The 19,959-nt window shown below is 37.1% G+C and overlaps 1 protein-coding gene across 1 annotated transcript in view; it reads right to left on the bottom strand.

Annotated features, from left to right (window-relative positions):
* LOC121301047 (pro-neuregulin-1, membrane-bound isoform-like) overlaps nucleotides 1-10,340 on the bottom strand; it is a 77,457-nt gene extending 67,117 nt beyond the window's left edge. The window contains exon 1 of the mRNA XM_041230193.1: nucleotides 9,934-10,340. Coding sequence (XP_041086127.1) covers nucleotides 9,934-10,036 — 103 coding nt within the window. The 5' untranslated portion in view covers nucleotides 10,037-10,340. The remainder of the gene's footprint in view (nucleotides 1-9,933) is intronic.
* Nucleotides 10,341-19,959: the final 9,619 nt, after the last annotated feature.

Consider the following 19,959-nt stretch of genomic DNA (forward strand, 5'->3'; position numbering starts at 1 on the left):
ACAGCCCAGGTGTTACAGTAATCTCTTGTGAAATTCATCAACCAATCCTCTTTGTTGTGCAATTTCAAGTTTAAAGCAATCAGTTTTAATAGCATAGTCTGTTCCCAAACTCTTCCTTCCCATCAACTGTGATTTAAAAATGTGTTTTAGAATGATGTTACTTGTGATAAAATGAACATGTGACCCAGCTGCAGACTGAAACTGGCTTCAAAAGCCTGTACAGTAAAAGATATGCTTTCCATTTTGATCTGATCTGGACTGGGGAATGCTGAGTTCACTTGCTCTACATTGGTTCTGGGTAATTTAATTTAGACTCTAGTGATGATTTGGAATTCTTTTGAAGCCTAAAATGAAACCTACATTGCACTGGGACTAATTGCTGATTGCCCTGAATGGACTGGGAGACTGGTCTATTCCCAAAGGTGCTACAACACAAAGACAACACACAGCAACATCAAGCACCATGAAAGTAGCTTCTAGTGATGCGACAGAAATGTAATAAAAAGAGGAAAGGATGCTAAGCTAACGCCTTGAAGGATAAGCTGCACAGTATCGGGACATGACCTGTGACGCAGTAGCACACCCACTCCCATTTATCAGCCAAGAAAATCCGCCTCATACAACCACCCTTGACAAGTACGCAGAGTGAAAAGATCATAATCATAGATAAAATCCACCCACGGGAAATTAAAATATTGTACCCATGGGTATACAATGACTGATGAAGCAAACTTTAACCAGTGCTCATGTTTATTCATACCTGCAAGGCAGATCCAAACCTGCTAAAGATGCAGAACAAATGCACTTCACAGGTCATGCAGCAGAACTAATTCTCCATTAAGGTAGATGTACTATACAGCAGCTAATGGAATAATTCTATACACCTTACCTGTCATGAACTTCCATTCTTGACGTAGGTTTCACATGCGCAGTTTGCAAAAAGCACACCTTTTAGGAAATATGTATTTTCATGTATTATTGTTGTTGTTTAAATCAGGTACCATACTTAAACAAAAGAAAGCACCCACTGCCTTGCTTTAAACTGCTGTTACATTCCCTCTGTCGTTTCACCTCGGCTATGTCTTTGAAATCAAAGTGTGACTGGCTGCAAGGCATGTCACTCGTCAGGAACCAGCTGATTGGTTTATGACAGGGGAAAAAAGGTGCTGAAAGTGAGAATGTCACTCTCCAGGTGAAATGATCTTGGACGCACACATACACTGTAGCAGACTACCTGAAAGTAGGGCATGCAAACACACAGGTGAACTGAAACGACATGGTTTACCATAACATGTGCTTCTACAAGAACACATGCAAGACCTCTTTAGTGAATGGGCTGCACAGCAGGTAAGAATTATGGAGCTATTTCATCAGCTGTAATGTCTTTACCAACACTCCACTCTTTCTACTCTATCAATCCTGATACTTTCCCTAGTCTAGATGGACAGTATAGTTTTCCCATCTACTGTACCTGTGCCCCCTGGTGGATATTAATTGTATACCCTCCACAAGTACAGTCTAAAGTAAGGTCAATAATATATATGGTGATCATTTCTCCACGATATTACAACCCGAGTAACCAAAATTACATGTGAAATGCACGATTACCACCCCCAGGGATAACAAGACCACAGGACTGTCGACCAGTAAGTCCGGCCTAGGGTGTGTAAGATAGCATGCTACAGTATGGATATTTGTCTGGTCCTATGTTTGTTTTCAGTAGTTATGACAGGTCATGCCTGGTTTGGACTGTGAGGGGTGTGGTTGTGGCTACGGGGGTGGGGGGGGGGGGTGTTGTTTGTTTTATTATTGTGGTATTGAATCTACAGCACACCTATGCAGGTTAAGGCACAGGAGCAAGAAAAAACAAGAGCAAGCGATACTCATTACAATATACACTGTACACTATAGTAGCCGAAACAAATCTTTTTCAATAGCACTTTAAAGAGATTACAAAAAAAATAACCCATTCACGTTTCCCTTTATTTTGACTTATAAAGTAGACAATCTAATCTGTGGCAGCAGTAACTAGAAGACTGGCCATCCAACTTAACTGCTATTAAACATGATATCTTCCCCTTTTCTATGCAGTGGCATTCCAAGGAGCTTTATGGACACATGTGTCTAATTAAATGTGTCACCACCACAGCTGCTCGCACTGGTAACAGTGGCACAAACATAATTAATGAACATATGTATCAGGTGTAGCAAGGACTAATTCCCAGCATTATTATAATGATAGAATGCTTCATTTGAATGTATTTGAACAGATTGATTTACAAGTTTTTATCAACAGTTTTGTGTTTACAAACACACACTTCATCAATAAGTCATTTAGGGTGAGTCACATTAAGGAATGTTTTGTTAGGGACTGTTTTTTAAAGCACATTTAGACTGATTAAATCAAGTTTGCATTTCTTGAAACACCACTTCTTAGCTGTTTTAGAGAGGGTTTATTTGTTTATTCTCCCACCCCCCCAACCCCTCCCAAGCAGACAGCATTTGTCCATAGCACTTTAATTCATGCTGAGATATTGGTTGACATAGAATATCTAGGGTTTCCCAAAGTAGGATTTGAATAATCATTGGAATAATTTAGAACCATGAAGAAAAATAAATAAATAAATAAACATTTACAGATGATCACTGTCTAATAACATGTGATTACAGTGCTATCACTGTTCGATACCTACCCACGATAGCCAAAATGTTAATGAAGAGGAAGCAAAAAACCTGTGCTCTGTAAAGTCAAAGAAATAAATGTGAAACACGATGCCATGAATAAGCACTGATTCACGACTCTCTCCACAGCTGTCAAAGACACTGGCTGCCTTGACAAAGCCCCTGCCACCCACAGCTGCTCTGTGCTGTACTAACATCACAAATGTGTGAACAGTATCCACATGTGGTAGCCTTTGAAAAAACTGCCTGGCGAAATTATACAAAGATTTACCTCAACTACACTAAAAGGCCCCTACACACCAGACGCGATGCGACGAGCGTAAATACAGCAATACGACAAAACTAACAGAACCTTTTATTGGAAGGTCTGGTGTTCTAGACACCTATAGATGTTGGAGGTGACAGCAGCTTCGTAATCTTTGTAATCCACTATCAATATTAAAGAACAGTGCATTGTGTTCCTCTAATTCCGACATCTAAAAAGGGGATTTATGTTTATAAACTGAACTACACATGTACTATTGTTTTACTTGTGTGCCCTGAATGCATGTGCATGTGTCTATAATGACTGTGGGGCAGTGGCCTGAGTTCTATTTTGTATCAAGTGTCCTGAACCAAAAGAAAGACAAAAAGACCTCAACAGTAGCTAGAGGTTACAATGTAGGACGGCATTAGCAATACGTTGACACAGAAGCAGTATCGCCTCCCTTCAGATAAAGACCACTGGGAGGGCAGCATGCAGAAAGCCAGGAAGCAAGATTCTGTTTAGTTCAAACAACAAAATCAACAGGAACCACCTGCGCTCAAGATCAGAACTTGTGAGCCTTTTATTGTTTCTATTCAATGCAGGTTCATTCTAGCCTTTCTGAGCACATTCACTAAAACAGCTTGGTGCATACTGTAAGTGACTGCTTTTTAATCAATGCATTTGGGTGCCAGTGCTGAGTAGTAATAGACCCGAGTGGTTCCTGATTTACAGCATGTAGATATTGTATGGAAATCAGCTTTGTCTCCTGATTTTTTTATTTTACTGTTTTTTTATTTGGTTTGACATATGTAGCTGGACAGCGGGTTAATATGTATTCAGATGTGGTTGCAACGTTTGATTTTCATAGTAATAACAAATCTATTATAGTTCTGCCAGACAATGTTCTCATTTTACAAGTACACTACCGGCTCTCTGTTGCAGAGCTTTGGAGATCAAGCTAGATCACTTGAGGCTGACTATACAGTACTGTAATGTTCTGACATCTAAAGTTGCACAACACAGTATGCAGTATAGAAACACCGCAATGTTTTATCTGAATGATTTTATTTTTTACACATGTGTGGAATGGTAGACTGCACTGTGAAAAGAAAGTAGATTAACAGTGTTGTTTTTTAATTCATATTTGCACATGGTAAAGTAAAAACTGTAGCCACTTTTAGATACAGGACTAATAATGCAATATGGTAAGTGCTTGTCTTATACTATACAGTACTATGCCATAGAGCAGGTGGTACCAACCAGAAATGGCCACAGTTAGAAATGATTTCTTAAAGAAATGCAGAGACAGTTATAAAGAAAGATAGCAAACATCAGAAATGGGAATGGTATGGGAAGGGGGAAAAAAACTGCTATAGAGTCTGCATTAATGGACAGGAATGAGTTAATCTCCCAAAGGGAAACTTTGAAATACACTTGTGACTTTACCTCCAATGACGGTGCGCTGTGCTGTTAATGAACAGGACTTCATTAATCAGGTGCCTCTGGCTTTACCTGAACTGACATACCTAGAAAGAAAATGCAGGGTTTCCTGCTGAAATCAAGCAGCCTGTGGGTTCATATTTCTCTTGTGTTTACATTTGAGAATAGTTTTTAAAAAAAAAAGGTTGAAAATATGAGCTTATACCACAGGCGTTTCTTCTTATCGGTATTCAAAAAGTGTAAACAAAAGGTGAAAAAATGAGGTAAACTAGAGTTTACATATGGAATTAAAGCCCCCGGGCTCTTTGTAGCTGGAAGTTGACTGTTTTGTTCCCAGAGTGACATTATGGCTAAAACGCTTCGTGGAGGTAGGAAGCTTATGTGCCTGCGGCTAAAACTATTTTAGTTACACTAACTGGTTAACTAATGCATGGCTTCTAGTGAAGGCTAAACTATGAAAGAATTTAGCAAGTATTCACCCTGTAATTATATTATAATGTAAAACTGAACATGATTATTGGACACTGCAGCTTTAACAAAAAGTCAACAGTCCAGCACACAGCATCCCCTGGTAGCCTATTTTATCATTGTAAATTACCGTCGTAAAACTCTATTCCAACAGAGGAGCACAAGTTTGTTATGGGTTAAAATATAATGTCTTTACTTTCAGATAAACGTAAAAAGGCCACGTTGCTGGTCTTAGAAAGAAGGTTGGGTTCCTATCAAAGAAGATGTTCTACTGAATTTGTTGTGTGTTTATTTTAAACACTGCTGTCTTTAATTCCTAATCTAGCATAATCATTCTAATCCCCTTCTGAGCTGGAACAAATGCTGGGCCTTTTGCAAGAGCAAGATGAAAAAAAGTACTTTAATGAATGAAATATGCACTCAGTGGTGTTGAAACAGATAAAACCTTTGCCCTTAAATACACTCAGACGTGTTCAGTGTGTTCCGTGACATTGTGCTTCTCATTGACAGTAAATAAATTCCAGAACTCCTAAACAGCATAGAAGGAGTAGCAAACATGCCACTAAAGAACATGTGCCTTTTGAATGTATGCAAACTGACCTTAAACCACTGCCACCTATTAATAACAGTACTGAACACAGTCATTTGAATAGGTTCTTTTTTTGTTTAGCTCTTAACAAATATCTTATTAAAATGTTCCAAAATGCTTGGTGTTACTGGTGAAACACTATATATTATAAATCACCAGGCATGAAGTTAAGGATTTGTTAAAAAGCACATCTTACGACCTGTAAAAAATGTCATTCTAAGCACAGAACATACAAAAGTAGTTTTGTGTTTTAAAATAACTTACTATGGAGTTATTATACTGTATACAGTAACCTATTAATAAACGAATATAAACTAGGCCAGCTTCAGGATTCAGGATTATCAAGTCCAAGTCTGTACAGAACACTTAGACCCTGGAGAAACACCAGCAGCAGCTCTGTGCAGCACTATGGGTGGCATTTCCTCTTTGATCTGAATCCGACTCGCTTTTTATCATCTGCAAATCTGCTGTCACATGAGTTTACAATGACAGCTCTGCATCCAAATATTTACGGTTCCTGCTCAAAAGAAATTGAATATTAACTGTAGAGTGACACATTTGTACCAGTGTGCCGCAGCTCAACTGATTTTGATCATGTTTATTATGTTTTACCAGTTACACTGTCTGTTTCCTCCTCGATATTTCAGTGCTGAAGAAGTTGCTTGATAACATTCTGGGAACATTCGCTGACAGCAGTAGTGCATGAAGACGTTTGCATAATGGTCATAAATACAATATATACACACACACACATAGGGAAATTTACTCATATTGAGTCATATAGACTCAAACAGTTCTTCTGCTGAATGTTTTGTTGGCCCTCTGCTGTTAAAAAATAACAGTTCTGTAACTTTTTTTTTTTTGCAAAACCAATGATAACTCAAAACTATTATATTAGGGAAGGAATACATTGGAGTGGTGCAAACATGTGGATCGACAGCCAAGGTTCAAGTATTTCCTAGCATGCACTACCTCCTTTACACCACAGGGGTCAGTCTTGTACCGGCTCTTTCTGATTCTTTTTTCATCTCTCTAGTTTCCTGATAAAAATCAGTAATGCCTTGACTTTAAAAGGTGACCCTTTAAAAAAAATACCAGTGACTACAGGTTTACAAAATTCCAAGCTTTTTATTAACAATCCAAGATGCCGCGTGAAGTCAAAACCATGGATGACATGTCGAGTTCTACTTTCAAAAACATTTGCATTGAAGCCACCATGTGGTCAGACAGTGCAAGTGTTACTTTGGTAAAGAATCACCCCACTCACATCCCTTTGTTTTCTCAGGGCCTGGATGCCACAGACTGAGGTCTGGCCATCCAGCTGTTTTACAATGTCATGGTGCTTCTCCCTTTGGGGCTCTCCAGCATGTTTTTCAACCGCAAATTAGCACGGATAAAGATCCACATTCCATTTCAATGCCGGCAAAGTTACCAAGGAATTCTATGATCTAATACTGTTTTCAGATAGCATTAGGAACGAGCAACCTTCCAGCTTACAAGAAGGGAATATTGTGACTACTTTGCGTAATTGATATCTGTTTTTGATTAAATAGATCTGTCTGGAACGTCCAACTCCACAGCCACATATGTGGCACTGGTTTCCTTTTTGCATTTTATTAGCGAGAGGTAGGTCACGGAAACTCATGCCCTTTTGTTCATAGGGCTAGAATGGGATAAGTGGAGTAAAAGACACAGGAAGTACTGTATGCATTTAGTGTATGCATAAACATAATTGTATTTTGTACGTATGCACCGAAAAACCACTCATATAAACAAAAAGGGGGTCAGCGGCATAATGATGAGCTGTATTCGGAAAGAGGCAATTTAAACAAGCAAGAGACAAGCCAGGCATCTGGGGAGATAGTCACAAGCATGAACCTACAACATGTTATAGTTGTATTTGACACACTGTTCATAAAAGGGTTCCCCTGTGGCCACAGGGACAAACATCATTCATTCCCTACATATCTGTTTGCAGCACTGCAAGTGGCTTGCTGTGTATTACATTCAGAATTATGACAGGTACACAAACTTAGTAAATTCCTCCTTAACTTGCCAGCTAGATTCAACGTCGTCCTTGTTTGTTTGTATTCTCCTAATTCATTAAACGCGTTTGTGTTTCTGCTGTATTCGGACTACTGGTGAATAAGTTGAGCGGCCAAACTCAATTCACGTGTGAGCGCTGTATGCTTACTGACTGAAAACTGTACTTGTTAACTTAGCACACTTCGCTCTGAATGAAAGACAAACATGGCACATATATTTTGATGATATGTAATGTTGCTAAAGTAACTCAAGTCTTAGATCACTCGTAGCATCATCTCTTTCATTCTTGCACAGATGGTGCACGTCTAGGTTAATCTTTGCCAGGATTCAACCATCTCAGATGTGACTTTCTGGTCCTGAGGCAAGTAGGTGCTGCTGGTATTACATATCCACGAACACTGGCCATGAAGCACTATGAAGTTCATACACACAGAACATTACGCTCCATGTGAGAAATAAACTGGGAGAGTAACTGGTTTATAGTAGGGTGGTTTCACAGACCCTCATTAGCACTATTGTTGGACTGCCTTACCTGAGGTAACATGAGCTAAGCCAGGATTAGTGTTAACCAGGATTTGGAAAAATCTTACAAGTGAGACAGAAATATTATTTTAATGTCCAACTTACTGTTCCACCAAATGCTCCTTCTTAACATTTGGAATGTACAGGAAAAATATAAATTTTGCCATAAACGTTATGAGTTTTAAAAGCAGACAAACTCCTTACATGTAATTCGGGTCTACATATTGTAAGGCCAGCAAAACGAAGACACTGTGCTTCAGTCAGATCCTAACCCCGTGGACAGTAAATTGTTTATTTCTGTGTTGTACACATTTAAAAACACATTTCTATGTAGCACACTGTATAGGTCTACTCTTTAAAAACATTTTCTCAGTGTTGCACGCTATTGCCAGCATACTAGTGATAATGAAATGTTTTCCATTTCTATCAAAATCAAAGCACTTTAATTGTATTAAATTTCCTAACTATCTGTTCACATTAGAATGCTGATCACCTTGTTTAAAAACATCAGCATTCTTAGAGTTCTGCAAAAATACTGCTGAAATAAATAATTGTTTTTGCTTTTGTGGACTTTCTCCTCGTCCACAAAAGCAAAACTTTTGCTACAAAAGTTTTTTTTCTATGATTCCTTGTTTTCAAGAAATTTCTAGAAATTATAAAATTGCCATTGGGGTATGTAAACTTTTGACTACAACTGTATACTCGTGGTTGTGATATAAACAGCTGTTAGCATCCTTCACCTGCAGGTCCCAATCCATGAACACAAACCTGTGATGACCGGAAACTGCAAAGTCCTACAGAACTGTAACTGTGACAAAATATTTTATTTTGCAAACACTATCATTAGCAGCTGTGTCAGCACCTTGAACTCAGGGGCTAACTGATAACTGATGCTATGCAAATGGAAAACCCAGTCTTTTACAGTAACTTGCAAAAAGGTGCCTCTCCTTTTTCCAATTCAGGTCTAGTCCACACAGACAAGGTGCTTGGTTGGTAGGTGCATCCTACCTTAAGGTGGCCCTACACCATGTTGACAGTATTATGACAATTGTTTTATTTTATTTGTGTGTTAACACCCTCATTATTAAACAACAAACATATAAATTCAGCTACAGTTACAGTTAACAACCCTTATATGCTGCCTTACTCTCAACCTTTATCAAAATGCGTATCCTACCCATCAATAACTGAAACGTGATTGTAACAGGAAGTTATTCTATTATTGACAAATCAGTCGAGTGAGGGGAATCCGGTTTGCACCAAAAGCGTGTGCTCTCTCCCTCACTCAATATATTCCAATATTGTGTTCATGCCCAGTACACTGTAAACTATAGGCTACCTTATGGCTTTAAGAACAATATTACATAACGTATTGCATCTCTTGAACCTGTACAGCATGAGCTTAGCATCACCTTCTCTACACGCAAAAGTTTTTTCTTTTTTCTTTTTTTTTTTTTTTTTTTTTTTTTTTTTTTTTTTTTTTTATAAGTACAGTCCATACGGTATCGATTTGACGTTATTTTTACACCTGCCGCTAGAAGGCGATACAAAAAGTGAAACCTAAATTTGAATTAATAATATACGCAAAGTAAACTGGCAAAGCAAACTAAAAACAAATTAAAGAAACAGCTTTAAAAACTGATAACAACTGGTTTTGAGTTACCTGTGTAAAGATATGTAATCTCATAGTGACTACACCTGTACAGTGCTTCCTCGCCGGCCTGAAGCACAGGTTTGACCACATGAAATCCCACAGTTTGGAATTGGGTTCTGCTGTAGAGTTAGTAAATACGATACTTTTCTGTACGTTTGTTAAAGCGTATTTTGATGTCCAACACAACTAAGCTTGCATAGGAAGGTAATATTTAATTGACAAAAGCGTAAACTATATAATTTTGATTACGTGTCACGTTGCCTTTGCTTGCTATGCTTAATTTACCTGGCTCTGAAGTGTCCTCTATGGGAGCAGTGTCGACTTTTTCTTTTTCTTCATTCTTATTTTTCCCTTTATTTCCACGTCTTCCACTTTTCTTCTCCGACATTGTAAATGTTATATTAGATCCCTAAACTGTGTAAATCAGCTAGGTCCAGGCAGTTCAAAAATACTTCTCCAAAAACGCTTATTCAAAGTGTTTCGGCTGTTGAAGAAAGGTCTCTTTAGAAACAGGAATATGTAAGTAAACTGTCTTGCCAAAACGTATAACAATATTTTAATTTGATACCCTTCAGATGTATTTTTCTTGTCACGCTTTTGTCCTTGAAGATGACCAAAAGTTCTAACTTCACTTCACTTCACTTACTCTTATAAAAACTACCAGCAACTCCTCTTGCGATCAAGATCTTATTGAAAGTTAACATGTGGTGTGGATGACAGGTTAAACTAGCAGGTTAAGCCAATCCCACTTGGAGAGAGAGAGAGAGAGAGAGAGAGAGAGAGAGAGAGAGTTTAATGAAATGTTTTTTGTTAAAACCTGTTTTATTATTATTTCTACGTGTTTTTTTTTTTTTTTTTTTTTTTTTGTTGTTTTTAAATTAGATGTTTAAATACAATTTTATAATTTTAATTGATATGTGCTTGTAATTGTAATGGGAATATTTCCACAACAGTACAACTTTTTTTTTTTTAATTATTAAAAAAAGGATTGCATAACCTTTACATTGAAGTTTGTTTTAATCACATATTGTTGCTATTGATTATCATCTTTTACTTATTTATATCATTAAAAACATCACAAAACATAATTTACTTTGGGCAATAAGCGTACTGCTATAGTGAAACCGTGGTGGATCTTAACATCACCAACATGTAAATATTAAAACCTGTAATCTGACATACTTTTAAAAGGCAAAAGTACAAGTAGGAGGCACACACACACACACACACACACACACACACACACACACACACACACACACACACACACACACACACACTATCCCCTTCTTTTATGGATTCTGTGTTTAGACCAAGTGAACGTTCTCCATGATCAGTAGTTACAGGATTGTAAAATATTGCACATTCATTTCAACTGGTCACCTTTAAGACATGTCTTTTTAGAGACTCGTTTTTCTAAATTGACACTTTTTGTGACTCTGCGATTTTTTTATGTTGAAACTGTATATCGTTCTATATTTTCAAAGTGTTTATTCCTATTTTTTGGCTGGAGAAAAACATCTGTCAAAGCTAGAACCAAAAAAAACAAAACAAAACAAAAAAAAACGAAGTAGTTTTTAGAAGTCTCCCAAGCAGCCTCGACCCTTCGCATCTCATTTAGTAACTTTAATATTAAATGTTCTCTGTTAAAAAATAGGAGTTAATTAAAGACTTGCGTAAACGCTTTGAAAACATGTCCCATCGCGTTATTAAAGTGCATTATACATTAAATTAACACTCATTGTCACCTGAACCATTTCCATAAACATCCGTTTTGTAGCAGTATGAAAACACATAACACTGATGAGTCTGATGACGTCAATGAGTGTCATTGTATAAAAATCGATAGACACTGCCGTCTTGTTTGCATGACAACGTACACAGAGGAAGGATACTTAGGGCTCTGCAGCCTTCATAAGAAGTGGGGTGGGAAATCCAGATGCTGTATAGTTTATAGTTGTTTATATAATAATGCAAACTTAGGAAATTGACACATAGCTTTTAGGAAAAATGTACAAAACTATTGCATTCAGGCTGGATAAAGCTTGATTGAGGTCAGTGTCATAGAAGGTATTGTAACATCAGTAGTCTGCAAGGTTAATGTCACCAGACTTTGCTGCAAGGTATTGTTAATGGAGAGTCAAACTACCAGGAAAAGGGACACTGAACTAAGGCTGCTATGGAACGCTGTAAAGGGACTTCTTCATCTAGACAATGTGGGGAAGCTATAAAAAAAGGCCAACAAGATGCTCGAATATATAGAGATATATATCGAGAATTGTGAAGGTCTGGAACCAACTCCCCTGTAATGTTGTTGAAGCTGACACCCTGGGATCCTTCAAGAAGCTGCTTGATGAGATTCTGGGGTCAATTAGCTACTAATAACCAAATGAGTAAGATGGGCTGAAATTGGCCTCCTCTCGTTTGTAAATGTTCTTATGTTCTTATGACTGCATGGGACTGGTGAGCTGACTTCAGGAGGGGTGGGGTGAGGGGTGCTATAAAAGCAGTGGTGCGTCCTCACCACAAGGAGAGCGTTGTGAGCAGATGAAGAGACTAGTTGCGTTGTATACAGTACATGGTTGTTTTGCGTGGTCGAAGCCAGCAGCGACCAAGTGCATTCAGAAGCATGTAAACAGTTAATTGCAGCTGCTTCTGTTGTTAGTTTAAAGGGACTGCCAGCTCCTACCACAAGTTCCGTTGGCACCCAGCAATTGTACAACAAATAAACCGTAAATTGGAAACTGCACCGTCATCTCTCTAGTTTCCTTAAATGTTGAAATGTTACAATATTAAAGAGCTGTATGTATGTTTTCAACAATGATCAAAGTAAATCGTTTACAGTGCTCCCTTTTTATTTCGCTAATTGATGTACATATCACAAAACCTTTCATAGTGGACCACCATCACAAAGCACTTTACAAGATGCAGTAACAACAAGAAAATCCATAATACTTCAAATACAGAGAAATACATAATACATGAAATACAGTAAAAAAAAAACAAAAAAAAAACAAAGCATACTGGTAATCCATGAAATACATGTTATGATATTGAAAACAACGAATCAGCGAAGGGTCCTTATACTGTATAGTACATCTGAGCAAAAATCAAGCTGCCAGTCTTTATTTATTGTTGTTTGTCTTATTTTTTTTTTTTTTACAGCTTAGTTACAATTCAAAATCCAGTGTGGGTATTGTGCAATTCATTCAATGACAAAGTAAGGAAACCAACATTTATCAACAGGTTTCAATGAAATGCAAGACAAAAGCAAGCTGTCTTTGCAAGAGAAGACATGTCTGTAGAAACTAGATTTCTGGCAGCACTGCTGCTGTTAAAAGTTCAAGCCTATTTGACAGGTGCAGTTACAGTACATTGCAATTGGTGTTGCCCCTATCAATGAATAGCAACTGGTGAAACTCAGTGAAGATTTGGCAGATATGAAGCAAAACAGTCCAGTCAGTAGCAAGGCGATTGCTCCAGCTAAAGAGGCATCATATATTCCGGGTGGATTGTGCTGTGGGTGGGGGTGTAGCATGTTATCAGTGACAGGGTGGGTAAACAAAAGCAACGAAAACCAATTTAGATTTAGATGTTTCCATGCTTTCTAGCTAAGAATAAGCAGTGTGTCATTTATCTGAAGATAACTACCCATGATTGAATCTGGGATCTTATTTCCATTAAGACCTGTCACTATTTATAGGTGTTGTGAAGATAAATACTTAAGTTTTTAAGTTTTTACATTTGTAAGCTAGTGGGTGCAAGGATAAAGGGCAGTTTTCTTTTCTTAGTATTTATTTAGTACATGTTTAATTACTATGCATAACTATTGCAAAAGTGAATATATCTAAAAGCGACATTGTATTGGTATAAAATACTGTATCACATATGCAGTGTAACCATTAACCTGTCCATCAGCAACACTCTGCCCCCCAGTGGAAATAAGAAATGTCACACTGGTTCTCTTGGGTATTCCTTACTGATGTGTTTCTTTCATCTCCAAGAGGGTGCTGCAGGGGGGCATGGCATTGGCGATACTTTGCTGTACCGGCTGTTCTTAGAGATTAGACATGTTTGAGCGCTCTGTTGAGGCCACAAAGGTGCTTCAAACTTCTGCATTTTAGAGTCAAAAGGAGGTGGCATCAGAAACAGAACATTATATCCAAAATGAATGGAAACAGAAAATAATCAAACCCATACCAAGTGGCTCTTTACATTTGCCACATCACCTTCTTCCATTAGAATAGAAAATGAATTAAAGCTAAAAGTTGAATGAGTGTGTAGCAGGGGGAGATCTGTGCTGACTCTGCTGGCGTGTTCATAGTGTTGCAGGAAGAGAGCAGCAGTCGTTCAATACCCGCCTGTGGGTCAAGGCAGTGACAAGGGGAGGGGGAAAAGGGTGTGTGTGGACTTTCCCTCTCTCTGAGTGGATGGGAGGCTGGTCTTGGGGAGATTGTTAGCCCTATAAGATAACGCTTTACTGTTTCCTCAAGTCTGCCGGGAGAAAGATTGAGACAGTGGGGAAACCTTAGGCAGACCCTGAAATATTTTATATAGCAGGCTGAGGGAGCCTCTAGAGTAGGTTAGAGATCCGGGTCGTGCGGGTAGCGACGACCAGGATAACGCTGCCATGTTTTGTTTGTAGTTTTATTACTGTTTTATTTTCCTTTTTCCTTTCACCTTCTGTTTTTGGATTATTCTTTGGAGCACCTGTAAGTGCTCCTGCACTCTGAACTGTTTACTGTCTTTTGGTATTCCTGTGGTTCTATTTACCATAGGTGGTAAGCAGACCACGGACAACAGCCCCCTCTGCGGGCTAAAAGGAAAAACCACACCTTGAAAATAAAACTGGGCACATGTGTGGTGTTTTCACGTACACCTGTCTGTCTCCTGTGTCAGTGAATTACCCACCACCCTTCCAGAGTGACACAAAACTGCTTTAATAAAATAGAGTGTAATCCTTCACTGTTAGGAGACAGCCGAGCTGCAATATAATGTAGATAAAACAAATATATCATTTCAAATATAACAATTCTATTGGCTAATTGGTCCTTGGTGTAGAACCCTTTGAAACATTGATAACACATGAAGGGATAGATTTAAGTCCCAGTCTTTAATTAAAATGCATTGTGAAATGTCCATGTTAATGTTACAAAATGAGAATCAAACAATGAGAGAACTGAAGACCTAAAATCATATGACTGAGTACTTTTGTTGAAGTAAATTCTGTAGGAGTAAATTAAAGGAGAACTGTAATGCAAATGAACATATAGTCATTTCAACAGAAAACATGTTAACTAAAGCTTCTGACGCATTTCCAGCCTCCTTGAGCAGTATTCTATTGAGCGGCTGTCCCCTTCCTATATTATGTAGCCATTGTTTAGTTATGGCTGCCCTTTGTTGGTTAAAAGGCTTAGACACACAAAAATACTTTTTGTTACTGTTTTTCCTTTGTTATTTTTGCACCCGAACGCTTTGCAATCCAATATAATTCACCCTGCCGGCGTTCACTGGTGTGTCAACGATACGACGTAACAGTGGCACAAGAAAGGCAGCGGCCTGCATTTCCAGTTGACCCAGAAAGCTGACAAGAAAATCGAAATACTGGCCAAACGCTTGATTTTATTTTAACAAAACTGCCTCAGCGAGACGCATTTGTTATATATACAGAGCATTCAGAGAGCCTTTCTATTTTGAGTACAGTTCAACTTTTAAAGACTGTGTAATGTCATGAGAATGTGTCTCAGTGTCAAACATTATCTATTTAAAGTCAGTATTCAAAATAACATTCCTGTCTACTGCTTAGCAAAAAGAAAAGAAAAAGCTGTACTTTTGGAATTATATGTCTGGCTAAGGCATCATCATCCAAGAATTTGAAACCGAATACAGAATACAAATGCAATAACTGAAATCTCCACATAGTCATTGGGGTCTGGTTTCTGATGTTTCTCAAGTCTTTTGAAAAAAGCAAATTCCACACTGGCAAGTTTGGGCAAGCATCTGGATATAAAGGTATTGCTCAGTGTGCGTAGACTACTTGATGGTCTCCTTTGAAGTATCAGTTTCACTCTGTGGGTGTAAATCAAGTAGAAACAGATTTTTTTTTCTTAAGCATCTACAGTATTGTGTAGTAGCTCACTTTCTTTACATGGAAACAGTAGGGTCTGTGCATTGAACTGCTAAATCTAAAAGAAAACTATTTGTTAAAGCGACCATCTGCTTAATAAAAATTCCATACAAACTGTGCTTTCGTATTTTAATAGATTTCATTCCATTGAATTAAATGGCGAAGCAGAGTGTGGACACAATTGTAGTGGAGAGGTAGAGCTACGGTATCTCCGCAGGCTGACTCAAGTAAAACAGCACTTGAAAAACAACCTTGATCCTGTTCCTAGATGGCAATGTTTCTTATTTCTATATAAACACTTTGGATAATCTAGCTTGGGCTTTCTATAGCAGCAACAAGAACAGAAGAGAAGCTCCAGGACTTGAGTCACAGAACCATAAAACAGGAAATATTCACAAGTATGATTTAAAAGAAAAAACACAATATTTGAGCATTGTACAACCACTCAGTAGATAGTATATATATATATATATATATATATATATATATATATATATATATATATATATATATATATATATATATATAAATAGTTATAATGTTGTATAGTCTTCTATTGGTCATAGAAGACCAAGGAGTTTAGTTAGTTGGCTGGTTTTCTGATACAACCACATTTCCTGCAATTAATTTGCCAGTTTTTACTTTGGCACACCCTGTATATTCTGAACTGAAGTGATGATATATTATGATACTACCAGTTGCAACCCTCTAACAAGCTCCTCTGTTACCACTGTAGCAAAAAACAGATTTTCCACGGCACATGCATTACTGTATGTAAGGAGTGGTCAATACAGGCCTACATATAAGACCTGTACACAAAGTAGTCTGAAGGAGGGATATGAAAGCATGCAATACAGGCCTACTGTATGAGGAAAAATGTTTAACAAAACCGCAGTACATGTTGTAATAATAATAATTATAATTATTATTATTATAATAATACACCTTTGGTTAAATAAGTCTCTGGTCACAGTGTAATCCCAAGACATTAGGCTTGTGTAATTAGTGGTTTACATATAGATGGGCCAATTCACAAGGGCTGTCAATCCATCCCTAGCATAGGTATTACACTAAACACCAGCAAATGAAACAGAGGAATGAAAATAAGCCAGGTACAGATTGTCAATCAGGTGGTTGTGCATTGGAATAAAAAGTTACAGGAGTCACTATTAAGTTATACATCCATCATACAGCAGTCTTTACTTGTTTTCTTGTAACCTGATATACAATACACAGTATACTGGTATAACATGTAGGGAATGAGTGTCTAAATTTAGATTAATCTTCACACAGCACATCTTAAATGAAGGAAAGAGCAACTCCCATATATTTAAGCGATAGAGCCAGTCGATGCAGGCATGACAATCAAAAGTCAAGGTCATCTACCACACGGTAGAGCCCGCATCGAAAGGTCTCTATCGCTATTAGAAAAATATTTATTTATTTAGTTTCTCTTTAAAAAAAAAAACAACAGAACTTTAAAACCTATATTTACCTTGAACTTTTGATATTTCGGCAGGTAACATTCCACTGAGGAAAATAGTCCCTAACATAATTATAATAGAAAAACGACACACACATAGAGAAAATATTATTATTATTATTATTATTATTATTATTATTATTATTATTATTATTATTATTTATTATTATTATTGCTAACATTTATTTATTAGGGTCTTACTCTTTCTTATTATAATTTATCTGGACATGTAGAATTGAGTCAGACTCAAAACTTGTTGTTGGAGGCGGGGCCTCATTCAAGCAAGCAGGGAGTGGATTGGCTGGTGCGGAAAGAACTGAAACATTAAGAGGTTTTATCTGCACTATACCTGGAAATGATACACAAGTAACATAATAAAGGGGGTATTCTTATATGTAAGAACTTGAAGTTTCTGTCTATCAGTGTGACATGTAAAAATTATGTGTTCAACCCAACCCTTTTGATATCTTAACCTCACTATAGTATGTTGAGTAAGGCTATTTGTTTCTTTTTTGATTGGCCTGCTTGCAAAGTTTGATAATTCTGGTCTAGAAAGTATATGTATGTATGTATGTATGTATGTATGTATGTATATATATATATATATATATATATATATATATATATATATATATATATATATATATATATATATATATATGCTTTTGTTGCAGTACTTTCAATGTGGATGGGATTTTGAAAATATGGCTGAAGCCTCTACAGTACTAGTGGTAGGGAATAAAATGTATATCAGGCTCTTATAGTGGTTAAATAAATCTATTCTGGTAAAGGTTACTTTAATGTGTGAACAAATACTTTGACTAATGTCTCTACATCAACACACTCTGCTGTAACACAGATGCTAAAACATGTTGTCGTCGACTTTTTATTGTTATTTTCAAAAGGATTTGAAATATTTGAGTAATTTTTTTTTGCTTTTTGAGCAACAATCTATAAACTAAAACAGACAAAAGCCTGCACATCACGCAGAGAAAGAGTACACTTTTTTTTTTTTTTATCAAGATAAACATTTGCATGTAATTTTATTATTATTTTGTGTGTGTGTGTGTGTGTGTGGTTTTTTTTTCAGTGTAATCCTGTTGCAGCAATATCAACTTCTGGACTCAGATTTCAGTATTACACATTTTCTGAAAATACCTCTATGTGCACACATTTAATCCAAATAAACAAACCAAGATGTGAGTTAATGGATTTGTTGCATGTTAGAAGAACATCTGTATCAATAATGCTCTCCTTTACCCTTTATCGTTCATTAAACAAGCTAGATCAGGCCTCTTTACCTACTCATAGGCTTGTTTGTACAAACAGTTTACAATAATGAGGCCCCAGGCACTTGAATTTCAAATCCTAAAAGTGTTTTTTTTCTGAGAAGTTGATAGTATGTCCATGTTGTAATCAGTTTACTCATCACTCCCACCTGCAAACTGCATTGGGAAAGTCAAATTTACTTACAATTATAAACAGTTACGCAGTTAGGAGGAACCGCAAGCCAGTTAACCAGTTTGCTAATTCCCCTCCTGCCACCATGCCTAACTGTAAACAGTGCTATTGTCCCTCACAAATTCACCAAAATTGTATAAACTCAAACAAAAAAAATTGAGTCATCATAGTACTAATATTACAAATATTTTTCCAAGATGAATAAGGAGTGCAATACAATATCCTGTTTATTGATGTTGTCTCATTTATAGGCTTCACTTACGAAAACAAACTGGAAAATTGCAACAAACAAATAAAATAAAAACCCAGGACTGGATACCCCAAAAAGCTGTCTAAGAAGGATGAGCAATACTTGAAGATAATATCCTTACGGAATAGAATAAAGATAAGCTTTGACTTGACAACAGAACTGGCAGAAGACACAGGTGTTGTTGTCCATCCATCAACAGCCCAAAGTACTTTTGACCATTGTTCCATAGTCCAATTTTTGTGTTCTTGTGCATATTTTAGCCGTTTAGGCTTGCTCTCCTTTCTTAACAGAGGTAATCTTACTGTAACACATCCTTTAAGTCCTGATTTCAAGAGTACCCTTTTACTGTTGGTTTGATTAACAACGACACCTGTGCCTTCTGCCAGTTCGGTTGTCAATTCAGCACTTGTCTTTTTTCTATTCCATAAGGATATTATCTTCAAGTATTGCTCATCCTTCTTAGACAGCTTTTTGGGTCTCCCAGTCCTGGGTTTGTCAATTACAGATGTTGCTTCTCTACTTGTTGATTCTGCTTCGGATACCACAGTATCCTGTCGATTTGTCACACACTTTTCTTCACCAACATTTCATCACTAGCGACAATTCATCACAAACTTCTCATCACAAACTTTTCATAAGCAACAATTAATCACCAGCAACAATTCATCACGGACAATAACTAACCAATTAAGGCCACAATATATCATAAAAGCTGTGCTAAAAACAAATAGAGCTATAATAAATCATAAATAACATATATTGTACGTATTCATTTACAAATTACATAAATAAAACCCATAATGTACTAACTTTTACTAGTTCGTGAACACCCAACTAACAAACAAAAATAACAAGTTTGCTTTTCAAACCTTTATTTTAATACTAGAAGTGTTGAATTTTCCTACAAGCGCTGCACCGGTCATTTTAACCTGTAGGGTTGGTTTTAAACAGCTGTGATCTGATACTGTACCCTCCGTGATGAATTGTACC

Source organism: Polyodon spathula, chromosome 2, assembly GCF_017654505.1.
Source record: "Polyodon spathula isolate WHYD16114869_AA chromosome 2, ASM1765450v1, whole genome shotgun sequence".
In the NCBI taxonomy this organism is placed as follows: domain Eukaryota; kingdom Metazoa; phylum Chordata; class Actinopteri; order Acipenseriformes; family Polyodontidae; genus Polyodon; species Polyodon spathula.